The 24,178-nt window shown below is 32.8% G+C and overlaps 1 protein-coding gene across 4 annotated transcripts; it reads left to right on the top strand.

Annotated features, from left to right (window-relative positions):
• Positions 1-2: 2 nt before the first annotated feature.
• LOC110031924 (protein MCM10 homolog) lies at positions 3-21,498 on the top strand (the record flags this gene model as incomplete). 4 transcript variants are annotated; one of them, XM_020735368.1, is given in 9 exon segments in its annotated part: positions 3-207; positions 288-412; positions 8,154-8,187; positions 8,263-8,309; positions 8,473-8,607; positions 20,508-20,555; positions 20,801-20,865; positions 20,937-21,012; positions 21,096-21,498. In XM_020735368.1, coding segments are annotated over 9 exon segments (868 nt in total), but the record flags the coding sequence as incomplete, so codon positions are not given.
• Positions 21,499-24,178: the final 2,680 nt, after the last annotated feature.

The following is a 24,178-nucleotide window of genomic DNA, read 5'->3' on the forward strand; positions in this document are numbered from 1 at the left end:
AGCTGGGCAACAGTTGGAGTGTTGACAGAGAAGGGAGAGGCAAAAATGAGCTCTTCTGGGAAGAGCTACTGTATATGGAAAATGGGGTGTTTGGATGAGACAAATGCCTCTGTTTTTTTGTTTGGCGATGCATACAAGATGAACTATAATGAGAGGGTTGGGACCGTTTTTGCCCTTTTTAACTCAAATGTTCGCAAGGATGATGCTGTAAGTCATCTATTCCACAAGTAGAACTGCAGTACATGCTGTTTTGTTTTTTGAGTGGATCGTTTTACTTCTTTGAATAGGGAAAAGGGTTTTCGTTGAGCTTGTACTCAGTTAGTCAAATTTTAAGGATAGGGACATCGGCGGACTATGGTATCTGTAAGGGTAAAAGGAAAGATGGAATGGCTTGTACGATGGTGATAAACAAGTATGTGCCTTTCGTAACTTGGTATGCCAATAGATTGGATTCTTGCATTTGATATTCTTGTTGTATTTTTCTTATTAAAACTAGAGTCATATGTGAACGGTGCATCACCCATTGCTTTTTTACTTTATGTTGGCCATAAAAAACGCATCTTGAATGGACAAAGCATGTTTCAATTTCGTTTAGGTTCTCACACGTCAATAGTTGATACAATGGATCATTGACATCGTTGTTAACAAAGTATAGGTTCTTGAGAAAAGATTTTGAAAGATCTAATGGCATCTTCAAAATCGATTTCCCCAATGTTGATAAGTTGTAATCGCAACTGAGGCTTCAAGTCACCAGTTACTCATGCCAAAATTGGACATTATGATGGCCTACTTTCAATTAATTTTAAGTTGTTTGTTGGGAAAGAGAGCATTTAAACAAAGAGAAAATTATGATAAATCATAAGGTAATTGTTAAAGGGATTAAACACAAAAAGAGCGACAAAATTTGCATGATTTAGCTTAAGTGAGCTTATATTCATGGTCTTATAGAGATTAAATTACTAAGCTTCAGAAACAATATTTGAAACATTACATTTTATATAAAATTGGAGACGTGGACAAATATTTTACTTTTGTTTAGTTAAAAAAAAATCAATCAAATGTTGTGAAATGAGTCTACAATCTAGAGAATTTGTTCATGCTCCAATTTCTGTTTTCTCTTCTCTATAACAAAAGTTTTAATAGGAGTTATTTTTTGTTACGACCAAGTGCTTTTCTCTTATTAGAATCGAAGGTAGCAGTACTTCTTTCTTCTTGAATAACCCAAAGAACTCCTCTCACAAATGCACTCGAAAGAACTTTTTCTTTCTTGAATGACAACTCTTTTTGTTTCTTATTTTGAGATGCATGAAACATTAAATTTCCTCTTGTTATAATTGTATCATAAATTTATAGGTTTTGCTGATAAATTGTGAATATTACTTGAGTTAGCTATCCACATCTTAGAAAAATATATGTGAATGAATCTTATGCTGATAGCCCCTAGTCTTGAAAATCATATCTGGATGAATTTTAAATTTGGTAGCTATTAGTTGTGGAAGTTAAAATTAAACTTTATCTATGATGATTAAAAAATATCCAAATTTACACTAAATAATCTCACTTAGAATATGAATTTATAATATACTGAATTAGAAATTGTGTTTGAACACTTTTTTGTGCAACACTTTCCATCAATCGTGATAGTAAACTAAGGCATTGCAATTCATTAGTTCATTAGTCATAAAGTTGCCAAACTTAACCATATTGGAGTGTTGCTCATTTATTTTGAATTTTTTTCTATCATTGATATCATTTGCCTTTTGGAAGCTTTCACTTGATAGAAGTTTTATTTTACATTGCTCTTTAGAATCACCAATGATAGAATTTATAGATACTTTTTATTTTTCCAATATTTGACATTTGGGTGATGGAGCCTTGAGATTAAATATTCCAAAGGGCTTAGTTGTTGTAGATGTGTTCCAATAAAAGTTTATCAATCATAAATTTTTAGTGATAAACATAATAAATGCAGTGTAAGTATATAAAAAATTAATCAAAATAAGGTAATAAAAGTCATTTTTCTTTACATTGATTGTGAATCATTTAAACAAAACAATCCAATTATTTCAAGAATTAAATTAGACAATTTCCCGTTCACTCTCACACATTTTGACAAACAAACCACTATACAAATTTTCAAGTTCCGACCCGGGGCTTGGAATCAAGTAAGATGTGAACAAACAGTCTGAGGTATTAACATCTATCCACTGAATTATAATTCTTCCAAATTATAAAAAAGCTACTAAGAATACTACAATTTCATATAAGAAAATTTAAATCATCAAACAATAACATAAATAATTTGCAAGTAAAATCTCAATCCACACAACAGTATATCACTATCCAGAAGGAATAATACGAAAATAAACTTCAAACACATCATAAATTAGTACTTATCAGTTCCAGTCTTTCTCATGTACACCAAATCTCTTTTACCAGACATATCAACTTAAACTTTTTTTTCTTCCTGAATGAAATCATTAATTGAAACAATAAGTTTGACTTAGTAAGCAATTATAAATTTAATATGTATAAAATTTTTATGCCAATAATATGCAAAAAAGATCAAAAGAAAATGTTGTTTATTTCTTAATAAAACTTTAAATATTCATTTTAACTTTCTCCATTCCTGTTTCACTTTAAGTATTTACCGTTTTTCATCTCTTTAAGAGCATAACAAGATTACCGTTATACCCAAAGGTATCCTCAAAATTATTCCCTAAAGTACCTAAAGAAATTGTATCCGTAGGTACCCTAAAAAATGTACCCTAATGTACTATAAAAATTTCACCCGAAGGTACACCTTTTTCATTTTCTTTAACATGCACGGGTATATCCAATATTATCTGAGGGTAATCATGTATGACTTAAAATTTTACTTAGCATTTTGTATCAAATAAATTCTCTTAAAAATGTACTTTCATATGTTAAATTTTCCCCTCATTTGTGATACCATTACATTTTTTCAAAATGCCAGACATGAATGAATCAGTTGTTTTAAACCATTTAATAAAACAATTAGTTTTTAATAAAATATTAATTTAATGCATAAAAGAAATAATTATTCACCTTAGCCTTAATGGACTGGTATAATTTTTTTTTAATGCGACTTCTTCCTCCTCTTCCTCTACACTCACGCGAACATGACAGTTCTTGTCTCCTCCGATTCTTTTCCTTCGCATGGCTCACAGCCCTAACAGCCGCACTCAAGGCTTGCGGCTTCTGCTTCCCCTCTCCTCTCGACAGAGCCTCAGACCTTTTTCCTCTTATTCCTCCACGATTTCGCAAGATAATCAATGCACAAAGCCTATAACTTCACTATATAAGTTCATTATATTTTCTTATGTGCCTTTGTGGCCAAGTTCACTATATAAGTATATACTTAGATGTCGTTAACTTCATATATATATATATATATCCAATCAAATAAACAATATATATTATAAAAGGTCTTAATAGCTTGTAGTTTGCTATTTGTTTTGATCAAGTTGGGTCTTGTACTTCGAACTTCAAATTTTTATAAACTTGTTCTGTAACATCAGTTATAAGTGCACAAACAAAACTTATATTTATGCAAAAGATTAAAATTTTAATAAGTATATTTAAATATATTTATTTGAATAAGTTGCAATCATAATTAATTTTTATATATCTAATTATTTTTGGTGTAGTAAAATACAAGTTTTACTGATTTTTATAACCTACAAACATGTAACACATGATTTTAAATCGATTTGCAGGACATGAAATTTACTAAATACATTCAAATCTTCTAAATTTTATATACTTCCATTAGTCAAGTCTTTTTTATTTTTTTTTATACTGTTATATCATGTTTATTTCTGTAAGAATTTTCTTAAACTTTATAAATCTTATGTGCCATTGTAATAAAATTTTTAAATACACGCTTTTGAAATATTGATACACTCCAATTTTGCCTAATGATCTTGGGAAAGAAAAAAAAATTATAAGCAATAATTATTTTGTACATTTTAGCAGGCGTTGACTAAGGCACATTGAAAAAGGATACAAAGTTCAAATAATTGAAATGAAGAAAGAGATTGATAACTTAGATCTATGGAGGGGTTAATGAATCAATGTTTATTGTAATTTTATTGATGTTAGTATAAGTGGTATTGGAAATCATCGTGAGGACTGACCATGATGGTAATGAGACTTTTAGGGTGATTAGCCATTATCTAAGAAAAGCCAAGAAAGAATAATGAAAGGAATATGTAAGAGATGTATTTTAAAACAAAATAGATGTAAAGGAAATAAAGAGGCTTATGGAGGAATTTACCTAATAATTTCACCTCCTATTAGAACACCTTTATGGTTCAAGACTTTGCTAAGGGATTGAGTAGATATAGATATGGTATGGCAATTTTACGAATAGGGTGCTATTTATAGAAAGGAAAATTAATTCTTGTGAATTATTTTGAATTTTAAAACTATTGGGGAGGTACTAGGATAATTATAGCCTACAAAATCCTTGAATGGCTTTGAACGCCCTTGAGTGATTTTGAATTTAAAAGGGTTAGTTAAGCCTGTTATTTAATTTTCTCATATTTTCAAGTGATCAAAGATGATTTGGCACATTAGGTACTTCATTTGAATTAAAAATCTCAATGAGTTCTGATGCAAATTTAATGGGGTTTTGCAATTGTTTGCCAATATCCGCTAATTGATAGATGCCTGTTATGTATAGTGATGACCTGCTAAGGGCTGAAATACATTTTGTTGTGTTGAATTAAAACAAAATTTTACTTGTTAAAGTTCTTCAAAGTGGTACCTAGAAGATGAGATACAATATTCTTAATCATTGTTTTAAGTAATAGAAATAATTGTTGGCTAAGGTTTTGATGAAGATATCGATTAGCCAGTTATCTATTCTAACAAACTTTATAACTTTATCACCTTGGTTTTTATAGTCTTGAATGAAATGATGAAAAATTCTTATATTTTTTGTCTTTGAGTTTTAAACTTTGGTTTATTTTTTCTAATTTATAACATTAGTGTAATCACACTTAATAGGATTGTGATTAAGCCTACAATAGAGTAGTTATGCAACATAACCATCCATAATGACATACTCAACCTTTGTAGTTGATAACATGTCAAAACTCTATTTTTTATTTGATTATGATATCGATGAGAATCCTAAGAATTGTTTATATTTGATGCGCTCTTTCGATCAATTATGCATTTTGAGTAGTTGACTCATAATAACTTGTACATTCAAAAGATTGTTCATCCTTAGGGAACCACAACTTTGTGAGTTCTTTAGCCTATCAGGCATTTAAATATTCTTTTTACAAAAATCAAAGATTTTTTGGAATCTACTTAAAATTTAGCGCATAATTTTAAGACATAATTTGATCTATAACTCTTAGATACAACAAGGATCTTATCATTTATTTTTAAAGGTTATAGTTTACTAACTTCTTGCTCCCTTTTTATCTAATTTAAATGTTAGGTTTATAGGGATACTAATAGACTTGCATCTTTTCAAATCAAACCTTGAAGTGAAACTAAGATGTTTCATACCTAGTTTGAAATGTAAAAACTTCATCACTTTTCTGTTTAACTTATAAGCCTAAAAAATATGCAATTTATCCGTTTATCTCAAATTTCTTACCCATAAATTCTACAAATTCATGACATAAAAAGTTTTGTGATTTCAAACGGAATGTCATCTACATATATCTCAGCTATTATCATCTCATCTCCAAACTTCTTAATAAATGGATTTGTTCAATTAAATTTGCTAAAACCTAGGCTAATAAAAAAATATTGAGCCTCTTATATCAAGCTCTTGGAGTCTGCTTTAATCTATAGTGGTTTTTTTAGTTTGTGTACATGATCTGAGTTTAGACGGTCAACAATTCTTGGGGGTTATTTTATTCATCCCTTCTAGGTAGCATGTGTTAATAGTGGCCTATAACTTCTAATTTAATTGTAGGGGCGTAAAATTCTTTAGAACTGATACTCTTAATCTTGCTATATTTTAATTGTAGAATGCTAGTCTTATTTCTTGTTATCTTTCTTGAGTCATCTTACTTGTTCTTATAGACTCATTTGATTTTCTTATAACATATTTTTTTTGCTTCTAGCCCTTAACACTCAAACAACATTTCTGATAAATTGATTTAGTATCCTTGCATTGTTAATATCTAAATATTCATCTACTAAAGTTTTATTTATTTATATAGATTTTTAATTTAATAGAAATACAAATGATCTGATAACACTTATATTTCTAACTCTTGATAATGGATCTTCTGTAATAAGTTTTTGAAAGTGATTAGAGACATACCTTTATTGTCTGTAAATTTTGTGAGTTGATCTTCTTTTGATGTTTTTGGCTGATCTTTAGCTAAATTTTTTAATCTATTGATCTCCTCATCATTCAAATTTTGGTGCATTTACATACCTTCCACACAATTCTTACCTATTTACTTATCTAACACAGAGAGTTTCATATTTACAAACCTTACACTCAAATATTTAATTTTACAAAAAAAAAACATTATTACTAACTTTTAAAGAGTGAAATATATCTTTTCATGCATAGTTATGATACCAAAGGTTATAAATGTAAATGTTAAACCTTAGGTGTTTTTCTTTGATTAGATTAATATTCCTTCATCAATTTGGGTATTATATTCAGTTAGGCTCACTTTTTCATTTTATTAGTAATAATAAGTGCATCTAAACTCTAAAAAATGTAACATTAGGCTTTTATCCTTTTAGGAGTTCAAATAATTTTTTTAATGATTTAACTATGGTTTTTTATGTTAATCACATAAGAAGCAATAATTATTGATTCAAACCAAAAATATTTTGGCGGTTGAAATTTATTCAACATTGTTTTACGCATATTTAATAAGTTTCTATTTTTTCTTTTCATTTTGTTCTAATGGGGTATTTAAGTTGTATAATTACTATTTTTAATCCTAACATCATCACAAAAATATCAAAAAATTTTTTTATTTCAAATTCTCTTTCATAATCAATTGTGATAGTCATATTGATTAATCTTATATTTCTTAAAATTTACTTTATCAATTTTATAAACTCGGTAAATATATTATTCTTATTAGGTAGAAATGTTACCCATATGAATCTTGAATAATTATCAATTATGACATACATGTATTTTTGTTCGACAAGACTAGTAGGAATTATAGGTTCAAAAAAGTTCATATGAATTAGTTCTAATGGCCTTAAATTGTCACCATGTTCTTACACCTAAATGATGTACAAATTTGCTTGCCAAATTTATATTCAATATATAAACGATCTTTAGAGTAAGACTTTGATAAACTTGCTACTAACTCATATTTGGATAGGGTTGCAAATGAACCGAGTTGAGTTGAGCAAGTTTGTGTTCAAGCTTGAGCTTGTTTATAAAATTTGAGCTTTAGCCGAGCTCGAATTGAAATCGAACTTTGCGTTTATGTTTACGCTTAGTTCTTTTTTTTATTCTGATTATTTGAGTATGATTAATGTTTATTTTATATAATGTAATCAAGTTATTATTAAGCAGGTTTCAATTTATATATAAACGATCCTTAGAGTAATCTAACCTAGATAAACTTACTACTAACTCGTATTCAGATAGGGTTGCAAACAAAACAAGCTGAGTTGAGCATGATTTTGTCCAAGATTGAGTTTGTTCACACACACACACACACACACACACACACAAATTTATATTTCGAGTATGATTCATTTTTATTTTATATGATGATAATCAAGTTAATATCAAGCAAGGTTCAATTTATATATAGATGATCCTTAGAGTAATTTAACTTAGATAAACTTACTACTAACCCGTATTTAGATAGGTTGGAAATGAACCAAGCTGAGTTGAGCATGATTGTGTTCAAGCTTGAGCTTGTTTATAAAATTAGATTTTGAGCTGAGCTCTATAAATTGAGTTTTTGAGGTTCAAGTTTGAGTTTTTTTATAAATTCGAGCTTGCGCTGACCACAACCTCAAATTGAGTTTTTGTTCATACATACATACATACATACATATATATATATACATACATATATATATATATAGGGTTCAGTGTTCTTGATGTTGTTAACATATGTATTTGATTGTACATGGACTCTAAAAATGGCAATTTTTTTTTATTGCAGAAATAAGATGTCTTATTGCAAGTATCATTCATCAGTAAGAGAATTCACTCAGTTGTCTCTAGGAGAAGTGATTAATTCAATCTCACGTTTATAATTTTTCTTGTGACAGAATGCTTCCCAAAATTATACCACTGCACGTGCTGAACTGAAGGGTGGGTACGTAGATGTTTTGCTTTTGTGTTCATTTATGGTGTATACTCACTGAATTTTTTAGATCTGTGGTTTAATTTCTACGGACAGTTTCACATTGAAATGGTCTGTATTCATAAAATTGGAGAACTATTGTCTTTTGTTTTCTTCTGATGAATTTTCATTCCAGGAACTTGAAATTGGCATTCAGACCCCAAGGAGAGGGTGTTTACATTGTTAACCCCCAAGCGAACCAATCTAACAGAGCAACTTCAGTGCAACAAGTAAAAGTGATGTCTGTAGATGGACTTAGGAAAGTCCTAAGGTTTGTTCATTTATTTATGAGCGTGCATAAGTTAACATCTTATGGTTAAGTTTCCAACGTCATCCAAACCCCTTTAAAAGCATCCATTATTTAATTATTCCATCCTTCTATACACTATGCATTTCTCTCAATGTTTTTGCGACAAATTTAAACATTTTGAACCTTCTTAATTTGTTCTATTTCAAACTTGTAATCCAGTGTTAATTCTAGAGCAAGTGATATAGAAGATTCTGCCTTAATGTGCTTTTGCTAATTGGAAATTCTTTATTAGCTAGGCTAAGCTTCAAACCACTACTTGAACTACTTTTCATAATTTGTGATCCAAATTTGTTTGTGGGTAGCATCAGAACTCTACTAATAAGAATGACTTAGTAATAAAAGAGAAGAAGAGAAAGAGAAGTTTTAAGATTTTATTTGGTTGCCATGAACTAAAAGGACTTATTCCTATTCTTTGATGTGTCCTGTGCTCATCTACTAACTGTCGATTAGAACGAAGCTGTTGTTGGATGACTTATGTTTGTGATGAGAATACTCATATCGAGCTGGTAGAACAACATCTTTATAACCAATGAACACAATAAATTAGTTACCAAGAATATTAATTTAAAAGCTAGACTGGTCCACTGGGCAGAGGATGAATCATCGTATTACGTGGGTAGTGACCTATCAACAACGAAGTCCTATAAAATGATTTGAAGTGATAAATCAGGTAAACGATATTGTTCAAAAGAGTTATGGCAGGTAATTAATTTCTAAACTGATAGTCATGACTAAGTTAGGATTTCATAAAGTCATCCTCATGAGTCATCAAACTTTGGGTTTGTTTAGCCATGAAGAAGTGACTCAACATGGCCTGGAGTGCTCTGTGATAGGAATCAGAACGAACAATTCCCTGCTTTACCAGGGCTTAGGATCAATTAGAAACTAAACCATACAACAGAATAACGGGATCGCACCAATTCGATAAAAAATCGGAACAAAAATTAAAACAGAATCACAACTTCTGCAACCAGAAAAACACACAAGAATTTACATGGAAAAACCCGAAAATGGGAAAAAGCTACGGAGCTACACCACCAGAAATTCACTATGAAATTCAAAAGGTTCTACAAAGAACTCACAAAAGTTTTCCCTCCACACACACAAAAACTTACATGATTCGCTTCACAATCTTCCCTAGCCGGTTCAATGCAAAAATCATGCTGAATCACCGAAATCTATCTCTTTGATACTCCTCACCTTCACCGTGATGCTCATCGAAGAACACCGAAGGAAGATACACCAATCCATTTTCTCTTATGCTGCTTGAAATCGAGATTAAAAACTAATTCCCAACACTAACCGTTCCTTACGCATAGGCTCCTGGAATTGGCGCCTATGTAGCATACGCTCTGGAAACAGACGCCTATACGGGCACATCTGCATCCGAAGCCAACACATAAGCGCCGACTCCTCTGTTCGAGCAGCACCCAAGTGGGCGCTTAAGCACCCACGACCCGATGCATAGGCACCGAGTGCTCTGTCCTGCTGCTCACGAAATCAGTCTCCACTCATAGCAATCTCCCACTTGGAGACTGATTGTACCGAGCACCAGTTCTCTGTACCTGCACCTCCATCTGAATCATCTTCATAGTCATGTGTTGTGGTCACGTACCATGATGTGGCTCACTCTCGATCTCAACCTTCATGAAACCCAACTGAAGCCATTCACAGCTTCATTTTCTCAACAATCATTATCTTCATCAATATATTCGCAGAATTCACAGCTGTATGTATCTTTTCTAGAAATAACAACCCATCTTTCATAAGAGATAGAATGAAATGATACATGAGCTGGATGTCTTTCGTCCTGACATTAAAATCATTGTTCATAGCAAGATGAATCACACTCATACTGTTACTATATAGAGTTTTTTGATACCCTACTCCTTGCCCAATTATGGCGTAAAATTTTGTAGCCAAATCATCTCCTTGCTAGCATCAAGGATAGCAATATATTTGGTCTTTATAGTAGAAAGTGCAACGATCTTCTGCATGGAATCCCAACTCATCGCCGTGTTCCCCAATTTGAAGATATACTCCTTTGTACTTCTACTGTTCACATTTTCTGCTAGATCTGAATCTACGAATCCCTGTAGACTGATCCCTGCACTTCCACAACAAACTGTTCTGTTGGCTATTCCCCTCAAATACCTGCGAATACACTTACCGCCTCACAATCATGTCTTCTTGGATTGCTCATGTACCTGCTAAACACTCCCACTGCATATGTAATATCAGGCTTGATACAAATCATTGCATACATCAAACTTCTAACTGCTGAAGCATACAAAGTTTTCTCCATTTGTGCTTGCTCTGCTTCAGAGTTTTGTGATAACTCCTTAGATAGTTTGAAGTGACTACCTAAGGGAGTGCTAAGTCGTTTCACCTCATTCATGTTGAACCTCTGTAGGATCTTCTCAACATTCTCTGCCTGAGATAACTTCAGTGTTCCAACACTCCTTTCCCTGATTATTCTCATCCCAAAAATCTTCCTGGTTGGACCTAAATCCTTCACCTCAAACTCACTTGATAACTAACTCTTCGAGTCTTTGGTTTTCTCCATATCTGCCCCTATAATCAAAATAGTATACACATATAAAAGAAACAAAATATAACAGTTACTGAAGTGTTTGATGAAGCAACTGTGACCTGCTTGACACTTCATGTACCCATTTTTTGACATGAATTTGTCAAACCTACTGTACCACTATCTCGAGGCTTGCTTCAAGCCTAAAGAATCTTCTTCAATCTACAGACCAATCATTCTTTGTCGGGAACCTTATAACCTTATGGTTGCACCATGTATAGTTCCTCCTCTAGATCTCAATGTAAAAAAAAACTATTTTTACATCCATCTGCTCCAGATGTAGATCTACTGTTACCAGACTCAAGACAACCTTGACAGTAGTCATCTTTAATGTAAAAAAAAAAAACTATTTTTGCATCCATCTGCTCCAGATGTAGATCTACTGCTACCAGACTCAAGACAACCTTGACAGTAGTCATCTTCACCACTGGGGAAAAGATATCTGAGTAATCCACAATTTCCTTCTACTGGAAAACCTTCACAACAAGTCTTGCCTTGTAGCGCTTGCTACCATTTGACTCCTCTTTCAACCTGTAAACCTGCTTGTTGTGCAGTATTATTTTGCCATTTGGTATTATCGTCAAATTCCAAGTCTAATTTGACTCCAAAGATTGCATTTCTTCATTCATAGCAAACTCTCATTCCTTTGAATCTTCAATCTGAGTGACTTCCTCAAAGCACTCTGGCTCACCATTATAAGTTAGTAACATAAAATGTAAAGAAGAAGAATACCTTTATACGGGTCGTGTCGCTCAGCTGGATCTTTTGACATTTGTAGCAGGTGACTAAGGAATTTCTAATGCTCCTTTTGATTGAGCATTATTTCATTCTCCGTCTTCCTGATCACCAATATTGTTTATCTCCACATATTTAGATTCCTTAGAAGTAGCTAACGAAATATCCCGAGTTCTGATCCTGTCTTTATACATCTCTATTTCGATGAAAGTGAAGACCCTGTTTCTAATGAATTTCTGATTTTGATTATCCCAAAATTTGTACCCAAACTCATCTGAGTCATATCCAATGAAGGTGCACTTGACGAATTTTTGGTCAAGCTTGCTCTTAGACCCTGCATCAACACGCACATATGCAGAACACCCAAATACTCTTAAATGAGATAGACATACATTTTTGTAACTCCAGGCTTCTTCAGATAAGTCTTCCTTCAAAGGCACTGATGGACTAAGGTTTATAAGGTAAAATGTAATATTAACTGCTTCAGCCCAAAACTGTTCTGGCAAGCCTGGAAGTAGCCTCATGCTCCTAGCATGCTCCGTGAGTGTTCTGTTCATGCGCTCAGTCACGCCATTTTGTTGCGTTGTCTTTGGGACAGTGAACTAATGCCTGACCCCCTTTGTAGCATAGAAATTTTAAACTTTTGATCACGGTAGTCACCTCCATTATCTGATCTGAGATACTTCAGCTTCAAGTCTGTCTCATTCTCTACCATAACCTTCCATTTCTTAAAGCTAATGCATCAGATTTTAGCTTTAAAAAATAAACACATACCTTTCTCGTGTTTTCATCGATAAACGTGACAAAATAGTGAGAACATTCAATGGACTAAACTGGAGTAAGACCTCATACATCAGTATGCACTAACTCCAATTTTTTTGATTTCACCATTGACCCGCTCTTTAGAAAGAAACTTTCTTTTGCTTGTCATATGTAAAGTCTTTACAAAAATCTAGATTAACTGATTTTAAATCCTGAAGTTTATTCTTTGAAAGTAGGGACTTCATACATTTCTCGCTCACATGACTAAGCCTACGGTGTCACAGACCTGATTCCACCCTGGTTCCAGCTACATCAATGAAATCAATCATTTCACTGATCAAATAAATGGTGTCTTCAATGTTGCTCCAAGCCATCACTAATGCCCTCCTGGTCACCTTTCACAAATCCCTTGTTAAAGTAGTCACAAGTCTTGACTTTGTCAGTTGACTCACAAAGATGAGATTTATTTTCAAACTTGAAAAATGTTTAACTTCAGTAAGCTTACAGACTGCTCCATTTGACAACTTGATATCATCATCACCATTTTTTATTATACTGCAGGCCTTGTCATCTCCCAAATAAACTTTCCCTAGATCACTCTAAATGTAGTTTTTAAATACCTATTTATTGGGGCAAACATGAAAAGAGGCACCTGAATCCACTATCCAAAATTTAGTATTGATTAGGGATAATACAAGGGAGTCACTTTGGATTTCACCCGTGGAGATAATAGTAGAGTAAATACTTTCCTGTCCTCCATCACCAGCTTTCCTTGGAGCTTTGCAGTCCTTCTTGAAATGTTCCTTCTTACAACAGTTCTAGCATTTTCTTTTGCTTGACTTGGCTTTCCTTTCTTGGAATTGGATCTGCCTCTGTCTATATTTCTATCAAATTTCTTTCCTTCTTATCAGTATTTAACGCAGAATCTAAAAATTCACCGTATTTCTATCAAATTTCTTTCCTTATCAGTATTTAACGCAGAATCTAAAAATTCACCATTCACTGCTTCAGCTTCAGACCCACAATATCATTGAAGTTCAACTTTGAAGTCCTTGAAGAATTACTCACACTGCCGTTACCAAGCCATCTCAGCTTTCCGTCAATAAAAATAGTATCACCTGTGCTCTGATCTCATCATCAAACGTGATCCCTACATAACACAATTGACTCGTCACAGTGTTAAAGTTATTGAGATGTTCTGCCACTGAACTATCTTCTACCATCTTCATGTTGAATAACTTCTTCATCAGAAATACAAAACAACTTTTTTGTATGCATAAGGTTTTGGCCAGTTCCGCCATGAGATCCACCATAGTTTTCTCATTCACAATGTTGAACATAACAGATGAGAAAATTGTCAACCTAATCAAACTCGGGTTCATTCGATCCAACACTTCTCATTCCTCCATAGGCATAGATTCAAGCTTCTTTGTGATTCCTTGTAGTGACAATTACAATTTTTCTGATACAACAAATCCCCCACCTGCATCTTCCAGAAAGCGAAATTCGCCTCATTGAACTTTTCCTTTTTGAACTTTGCTTTTTCGGCTATTGCTCCTGCTCAAATCGAACCTCGCTTTGATATTATTTGATAGGAATCACACAATGAACAATTGCCAACTTACCTAGGCTTAGGATTAATTAGAAGCTAAATCACACATCAGAATAACGAGATCATACAAATTCAATAAAAAACCGGAACAAAAATTAAAATAGAAGCACAATTAAAGCAACCATAAAAGCACACGAGAATTTAAGTGGAAAAATATGAGAACGAGAATAAACCACGGAGCCCCACCACCAGAAATTTTCACTATGAAATTCAAAAGGTTTTATAAAGAACTCACATAAGTTTTCTCTCAACACACAACTAAAACTTACAGAACTCGCCCCACAATCTTCCCTCTTCGATCAGATGCAAAAAACACGTCGAATCACCGAAATCCACCTTTTCGACACTCCTTACCTTCACCGGGATGCACGTCGAAAAATAATGAAGGAAGATACACGAAGCCCTTTTTTCTTACGTTGCTCGAAATCGAGATTAAAAACCAATTCCCGACCTGAACCGCTCCTTGCTCATAAGCGCCGGCTCCTCTGTTCGAGCAGCACCCAAGTGGGCGCTTAAGCGCCCACAACCTGGCGCATAGGCGTCGGGTGCTCTGTTCTGCTGCTCACCAAATCAGTCTCCACTCATAACATTCTGTCAGCCAATGAGTTGCATCATCAACCTTGTAGACCCTAAGCGGAGGAAAGCGACCAACCCTTAATCTTAGGACCATTCATCTGAATAGAAGAAAGAGTGGGGATTACTCCCACTCCCATTATAGAGATGACAAAACACTCACGGGAAGAGAGAGAAAAGATAGCTTAGTCATTGGGATCAAGTCGGCATAACATAGAATTACAATTCTGTTTGGGTTAGAATTGCTATTAAACACTCTATAAGCACTCTAGTCCACCACCTATGCATTTATAAATAATGTGGCCGATCGTGTTGAGCCAAGCTTGTAAAGAGAATCGAGATTAGTTAGCGACGTTAGGCCTTAAAAAATCTCTTCAAGGATTTTTGAATGCAGAGCAACGAGCAAAGAAGTTTTTTAAAGAATTCCCAAAAAAGTTAACGTCGACTTGCAAAGATTTCAAAATAGTGTGATGAAATCACAGCGACTTTAAGGGACTAACAGGAAGAAAATTTTTGACTTAGAAAGCCAGATTACTATTTTGGAGTTGGTTTAATTTGAATATTCAAAGAAAATTCTTGCTCGTGCTCATGCCTCTTCAAACCAAGAAAATTGAGTTAGTTACGTATTAGAAGAAGTTGTGAGAACACAAGACCAAGTCATCTTCAGTCTTCAAGAGTTACTGTCATAAATGAGTTCATTAATTCATCCTAGTATAAGGATGAGATGCAAATAAGTATCAGGTGGGAATTGTCTTATGCTTTGATGTTTTGAAGGATCAAGGCGCAATAAATCATGTATGACGACGTGTAAACTACTTTTACTTTAATACCATGAAATAATTAAAGTGAGAAGGAGCTAGCATAATAGAATTATTCCCACAAGTTTGTGCAAAAAGGAGCTAGCAAAAGAGTCCTATGCCATGAAATAATTAAGTGATAAGGAGCTAGCAAAATAGAATTATTCCCATCAATTTGTGAAAAATGGAGCTAGCAAAAGAGTCCAATGAATGAATATAGTATTGAGTCCTTACAGGAGCTAGCAAATGTAATTTTTTTTGGAGATGTTCTTTTGGGCAAATTTTAGTATCCTCGATATTAATTAATGTTCTCTTTGAATTTTGTATTTATCTTTCTTTTATGATCTCATTATGTGAAAATTTTCCCAACTAAACATGTCTGCCTTGATGAGTTTAAATGTAAGATATATTGAATTAGCACTAAAAATTAAGTTTAATAGATTTGAAGAGTAAATACAATTGCTGAGTTGACAGTTTTTTAAATGATAAGATTGCCTAGTAGATAACAGGGAATAGTTTGAGAGTAGGATATTGTTGCAAACCTTAAGGAAGGCTTTTTTTCAATAATGTATCTTTCGACAATCGATTGGCTTATATGGCATTATCTTACGCCAGAATTTTAATATTTGTGAGGTAACCATCTATAGACTCCCCATTTAGAATGGACTATTCTTTCTCTCAGTTTGAATCTTGTATAGCAAATAGAGTTTGAATTCTATAGCTTGACTTTTTTGTCTGCTTAATATTTTAACATGATGCTTGACTAGCAATTGTTTCAGAAAGGCTAAGAAAAATGATTTGGTAGTTAATCAAATCATCAAATTAGTATGCACTTAATTGAGCTTCTGATTATTGGCTAATTTATAAATTGATGAGTCAGCGAATAAGTGAATTTTTTAACAGGTGGGTCGACAACTGTGAACATTATTGAGACTATTGTTATGTTAAACTCAATAGAATTCATTGATTCCTCAAACAAGACTCATAGAAGCTTTATGTTAAACTGACTTCGCTAAATACAGATTGTTCATCTACTTGGAGATTCAATTTTCCTATGGACGTGGTCTCATTTTTATAAATTTGACCTATGCAAAGATCATTTTGATGATATGGTTTAATTAGTCCACTATTTGCTGAGCTAATCAAGATACATTTGGGATTTCAACTAATTTTTTTCAGATTCGAAGTTTATTTGATTTCATATCAAATAAATGAATATTGAATCCACATTTTAAACTTTTCAACAATTTGAACACAGCTGAGTATTGAGTTCACCAAATATTAGTGTGTCATGGAATAACCGAGTACTGGGTTATCAATTGTTTTGAGCTGCCAAGTTATTGAATTACCCAGTAATTGAGCCACCTATTTTTCTAAACTACTGAGTTATCAAGTGGTCAAACTATCGAGTTCTCTGAGTATATTTTTATAATGCATTACAAATTTTTAAAGCATAGATTTCTCGTTCAATCTAAAATTCATTACAAAAAATTTTTTGTCACGAAATTTTCCTAGTTATGTTTATTACTTTGCTCTAGGATCAGTCCATTCATTCTTTCTTCTTTGTATGTGCAAGTATAAGCCTCTTGAACTCCCTTGCTTTGATGAATTCCTGAATATGTTGCAATAGTGTTAACATTATAAGTGCTTATGTTCCTCAAGTAAGTTTAGATATAGATTCCAAAGATAAATTCTTGAATGACTTAGAAGACTTAATACAAATGACACTTCTTGAAGAAAGAATTTTTATTGGAGGAGATTTAAATGGACATGTCGGTAGAGTGGTAGAAATTTTCAGGAATATTCATGGTGGCTATGATTTTGGAGAGATTAATGAAGATGGTAAAGCCATATCAGATTTTGCTTTAGCATATGATTTATTACTAATATTTTATTCAAGAAAAGAGATGAACATCTTATCAGTTATAAGAATGGATCTAATAAAACACAAATTCATTACTTTCTTATGAGAAGAAGAGATCATCGAGATTGCACAGATTGTAAGGTCATTTATAGTGAGGATTTAAGTACCCAACATTAATTATTAGTTCTTGATTTTATGATGAAGAGTTGTAAGAGAAAGAATATTAAGATTCATTATTGTAGAATTAGACGGGGTACCTAAAAGACACAAATAAAATTAATTTTATGAATAAAATTCAAGATCTAAAAATTTGGGATGTTCGTGAAGAAACAAATGCTATGTAGGATAAAGTAACAAACACTATTAAACAAGTGACAAAAGATGTACTTGTAGAATCAAAAGAAAAATTTTCTATAAATAAAAATAATTGATGGTGGAATTATAATGTGCAAGAAAAGACAAAATATAAGAGGTTATGTTATCAAAAGTGTTTTAAATGCAAAAACTGAGAGAACTGGGAAAAATATAAAACGGCCCGCAGGGAGTCTAAAAAAATAATCTGTGACACTAAAAATTTTGCTTTTAGTGATCTTTATAATATATTAGATACTAAGGACGGTGAAAAATAAATGTATAAACTAGCTAAACAAAGAGAAAAAGAAAAGTAAAAATTTAGCTCAAGTAAAGTGTATTAAAAATGAAAATCAAAAAGTATTTTTCTTAGAAAACGATATTCAACATAGGCGAGTGAGTTATTTTGATAAATTTTTTAATGAAGTTTTTGAAAATACGATTGACCTTAATGATCTTAATATGGTTAATAATAATAAAACGTTTCATTTTTACCGTCGCATTAGTAAAAAAGAAGTTGAGGAGGCTTTAAAGAAAACCAAAGGTGGAAAGTCTGTAGGACCTGATGATATCCCAATTGAAGTGTGGAAATATTTAGGAGATTTGAGAGTTTCTTGGCTTACTAAACTCTTTAATACTATTTTAAAAACTAAAAAGATGCCTGAGGAGTGGAGGAGTATTTTGGTCCCCATTTTAAAAAATAAAGGTGATGCACAAGAGCGTGCAAATTATAGAGGAATTAAGTTGATGTGTCATACTTTAAAATTATGGAAGAGGGTAATTGAACATAGGGAACATCGGTTAACATAGGTTAAGACGTATTACAAAAATTTCTCAATTTGGATTTATGCTGGGCAGGTCTACTATGGAAGCTATACATTTATTGAGAGGTTTGATGGAGAAATTCAGAGATAAAGGAGGATCTACATTTGATTTTTATTGATTTAGAAAAAGCTTACGATAAGCTTCCAAGAGATATCCTTTGGAGAGTTCTTGAAAAGACAGGTGTTGATATGACTTATATTTAAGTCATTAAAGATATATATACTAGAGCTGTTACTTGTGTTTGAACTGAAGAAGGATTGACCAAATATTTTCTTATTCTATTGGATTACATTAGCGATCGGCTTTAAGCCCATATCTTTTTGCTTTTGTTATGGGAGGGACATTTACAGAAGGATGTATCTTGGTGTATATTTTTGCGATGATATCCATCTCGTGGATAAGACGAGAGAAAAAGCCCAGGAAAAACTTGAATTATGGAGGTCTACATTGGAGTCTAAAGGCATTCGTTTGAGTAGAACCAAAACTAAATACATTGAATGTAATTTTAGTAGTAGTAGCTCTAGTGACAGAAGTGTAACTTTGGGTGTTCAAATTATTAAAAGGTGTGATCGATTTAGGTATCTCGGGTCTATTGTTCAATGCGATGGTGAGATAGATGGGGATGTTATTAGTAGAATTCAAGTTGGTTGGTTGGAGTGGAGGAATGCTTCAGGCTTTTTGTGTAATAGAAAAGTACCGCTTAACTGAAAGGAAAATTTTATAAGATGGTAATGAGATCTGCAATACTCTATGGTGCGGAATGTTGGCCTTTAAAAGAGGAGGCATAATACTAAGTTAAGTGTGGCAGAGATGAGAATGATTAGGTGGATGAGTGGCTTTTCACTTAGAGACAAAATTCGCACTTAGAGACAAAATGCGAAATGAATATATTCGTGATGTGTAGCTTAGCTCTTGTGACGGACAAAATTAGAGAGAGTTGTCTTAGATGGTTTGGTCACATTAAACGTTGACCATCTGATGATCCTTATAGGAGAGTAGATGTTTTATATTCAACTTATGTTAAGAAAGGTCAGAGGTAGACCTAGGAAGACTTGGACGTATTGTATAAAAAATGATCTTAATTTATTAGAATTAAATCAAAATATGACACTAAATAGGACATAATGAAAAAAATGATTCGACCCCACTTAGTGGGATTAAGGCTTTGTTGTTGTTGTTGTAGTAGTAGTAGTAGTCATGATTCTTATAGAAATTTCAGTATTTTGATGGATCTCGACTATGTAGTTGTGCATGCCATGGAGGCAGCTCACAATATTCTTCTGCCTTTGATGGAATTCATCAACTATATATAAGATATTTCTAAAGGGGGTTTACTTGAGTATTGATTGATTATTAATTTCTTATTAATTTCTTTTCTTTACTAGGAAGTCGGTTAAGTTTGTGCATCCTTATATTAATTTCTTTTCTTTACTAGGAAGTCGGTTAAGTTTGTGCATCCTTATGTACAACTCATCGAGGCCACTGTTGTTGTGATCATTGATTATCACTGGTAGGTTTCGATTCCTTTGAGTAAAAATTGCTTTAATGCTAATTTTGTTGATACTAGTGATACCATGATTAAGCTATGACATCTTTCAAATGTCAATTTACTGATGTTTTTTTGTTATATTTTTTTTCCCGTTAATATGGTTCTTGGCGAGTTCCAACATTTCAGCCAATATGTTCAGTTGTTTTAGTCTTTAAATGCCTATTTGAAAGGTTCTCTCTGAGGCTTTATGTATGTTCTGCTAGGGTGAATACCTCCGTCTGTTTATTTGAAGGGTTCTTATCCAAGATCTTGTAAGTGCCGCTAGAACGACTACCTAATCCAAATATTTGACATCTTCGTGCTCAAAGGAAATAATGCATTATCAAAGAGATCCATTAAGTTCTTTTCTAATTTGTAATAGAACTTGAGTTTTTAATGGCTTTTTGGCACTCATGAATTAGGTGACCTTTTTCATTCGAGAAGCCGAACTGGCTTGAAAGCTTCTTATTTTGCAATTCGTGTGTCAACTAGCTGATCTTGACGTACCTATGTGCAGTACTGCAGATAAAATAACAACCAATAGGCATTCTCAGGGGATACGATTCCTCAATAAACTAACAGGTACTAGCAATGACTTTCCATCACCTATTTGACTACTTGTATGTACTATCTAAGATATTAACTTTTGCTAGAAGTCAAGACTGAACTAAAACTACCTGATAAACAAACTCTGAAGCAAAAAGAAATAAAAGCCCACTCAGGAAAAAGGTGAAGTGCATTTTTATATATATAAAGTTTGCGTGTTGTTCTGGTAGAAAAATAGAAGCTGAGCACTGCTCCTAATTCTTCAGACCTGCTGTAGCTACAAAGCTGCCATCAAATCTGGCACTAAAAAATGGAACAGAGTCTAAAAGGAAAAAAGCCTATCAATCTTCTGCGAACATGATAGAGCTTGAAGTTATCAGCTCAGATGAAGATCGTTGACCGTGATTTTACAGCACTTTTATCCTGCAAATGGTCTACGGCTAAACAAAAGATGAAGCTTTCAGTGCCATTGGTATGTTTTGACACTGTGGCCATGGTTGCCGTTCAGCATTCTTCACCCATAAACGAAATGCACCATGGATTTCTGTAATCTCAAGCTCTTTTAGCTGCCATCAGTATTTTAGATTCCTATTTGTGTTTGTTCTAAAATTTATGTATTTGTCTTCAAGGAATGTATCTTACGAATATTGTTGCTAAATATTTGCCATCTTCAATTAGATTTTTTTACTTTAAACTGAAATAAGCATGCGAGTTGTTAAGCTCATAAGCAAAATGTTGACAGGGTTCTTTTTTATCTATGGTATCAAAATTGTGCTCAGATTGCAATTAGTAAGTTTGATCGACGTAAGGTGCATGTGAGTTGTCAAGCTCATAAGCAAAATGTTGACAGGGTTCTTTTTATCTATGGTATCAAAATTGTGCTCAGATTGCATACCTTATACTAGAAACAAAATAGTTATTGATATTTAACATTATAACTATTTTGCTAGTTATTTTAAATACTATTTAACAATTATTGTCATTTAGCAAATATAAATATTTTACCCGAGCACCCTTGGTAAGGTTTGCAGCTTCTTTCCATCTTTTAATGCTTCCGTTTTTGTTCTTCTTATACTGCATTCAACATGATGAAACCTATAATGTAGTTGAAACCTATAATATAGTTTAAATAAAAAATAAAAAATAAAAATAATCTAAAGATATAAAATAATAAAAAAAATTTAAATAGAATGAAACCTATAATGTAGTTTAAATAAAAAATAAAAATAAACTAAAGATATAAAATAATAAAAAAAATTTAAATAGAAGAAATATGTTCATGGTAAAAGAATTATAGATTTGCAAGTGTTGAAATTAAATAAATGGATTATTATTTGAATGATCAAATCACAGGCATGCAACAAACAAATTTAAAACTTAAAAAAAATGCTCGAGAGAACAGAAGCATGATTTCATAGAGTAAAATCAAGGCAGAAGAGTTATAGAATTGCCAATGGAAAAATTACTAAAAATAGTGTGATTTCAAGTAGTAATATATTTTTAATCATTAGGGCTACTACTTTGTTCTTGCAAGCTTTGGGTTTTTTGGTTTAGCTTGCACAACTTAACTACCACTTGATGATAGATTTAAGGCAACAAAAATTATCAAAGCTAGTAGGATCTCAGAAGGATCACATATGTTCATCATAGTTATTTCTAACATACGGATATTTATACCCATGAAGAGTTTGATTTACACATCTTTTCAAATAGACCTCTGGTGTTTTTAACAAGTAATCATATAAGTATAGTTCATTATTAAATGTCGTAAAAGATGTAGTATGAAGAGATAAATTCAACTTTGAAAGCAATCTAAAAGTACAATGCATGTCACATCAAGCCCCTAGAAGAGGAGTTTTAACTAATATCTAAGGTAGAAACAAATGATAAGCATATGTTTACAATAATAAAAATACCTAAGGAAGAGGAAGAAAGCTCAAGACAAAGCCACAAAGCTTGCACAATGACCTCTTCTTAACCTTCAGCTCAAGTACTCAAGAATGCCTCCATTTATCCTTATGTTTCCTTTAAGAAAAACTTAGTTGTACTCTCTCCAAATCCTGGTTAGGAGGGTTACTCCAAAATGCCCCAATTCGTTCACAATCAGTCTGTAAAATAGTGCAACTAAGGAAGCTTCAAAATAAAGAATCTAGTAAATATGCCCAAAATTAGCTAATTTGGTTCCCTGGAACATAGGAGGCTAGTTGTCGAGCTTTATGTTTGGTTTTTTGAAGTGAGTGTATGGGAACTTGGAGCTAGCGCCTGGGCATCGATGAATGGTGCTTGGCCACCTATAGATGGCTCTTGTACGCTGACACTCGGGTTGACACATGCAGATACGCGATCAAGCGCTTGGGAGTAGCATATGGGTGTTGGATAGCGCCTGAGCTCCTATGAATGGTTCCTGGGCGCTTGTCTCTCTATTGTTGCATGCTACAAATTTCTTGTGAGTCTTGGTGCCTATATCTTAAGCTTAAGCTTTAGCTAGCTTAATCCACTATCCTCTGAATATGCCTTTTGTTGGACAATTTCTTTCTTTATTTTTCACTTTCTTCTTACACATATAAAAGGGTGAATTAAATCATTAGTACAAAAGATGCCAAGAGAATGTTCAGATAAATAGAATTTAATGCATAAAATGTCAGTTAAAATTATATAAATTTCACTTCGGTTAAAATACTACTCACTTCGATCTTTGCTCGCCCTCGAACAAAGCTCTCTCAAAGTAATGACTTAACACATGTGAAGTCATTTGTTTAATCTTTGTAAGGTATACCATCAACATTGTTTATATCTATTCATATTTTTTTAATAGTTCATCGTTAAACATTATTTGCAAAAACCATTGTTTTGCTACCATGTGTAAATTCTTGTTAAATTAGAAATAGATAATGTGCTTTGCTATAGTGTGAGGCAACTTCAAGGTTACTTAGCATTATATCTTCTTTATAATTGGGGGCTTATTTATCACTTAGTAAATTAGACCCATCATGCCTCATGCAACCTCTATCTTAGAAAGTTTATTATTACCTCCACGCAACTCTTAGTAGGCATAACTAATGCCTTGGATGAGTTGAGTCTTCTGTGAAGGATTTTTCTATTCCCCAAATCTGGTCATATTGTACATTGTGGGGATAAACTTTCTTATATTTTCTTTCTACTTTTTTCTTTTTATTTTTTTAATGATTTTTACCCAATGAATTCTCAACTCACATTCTCTTCTGCTTTCCGATGCATGCTATTTTCTATCAATCACTTAAGTGGCTCACTAGAAAGACTTTCAATGTCACTTATGGAGTTAGGATGTACGTTTTAGTTCAGTTTGCTGATGCAAATATGCAAAGTAAAA

Source organism: Phalaenopsis equestris, unplaced genomic scaffold (assembly GCF_001263595.1).
Source record: "Phalaenopsis equestris unplaced genomic scaffold, ASM126359v1 Scaffold000867, whole genome shotgun sequence".
In the NCBI taxonomy this organism is placed as follows: Eukaryota; Viridiplantae; Streptophyta; class Magnoliopsida; order Asparagales; family Orchidaceae; genus Phalaenopsis; species Phalaenopsis equestris.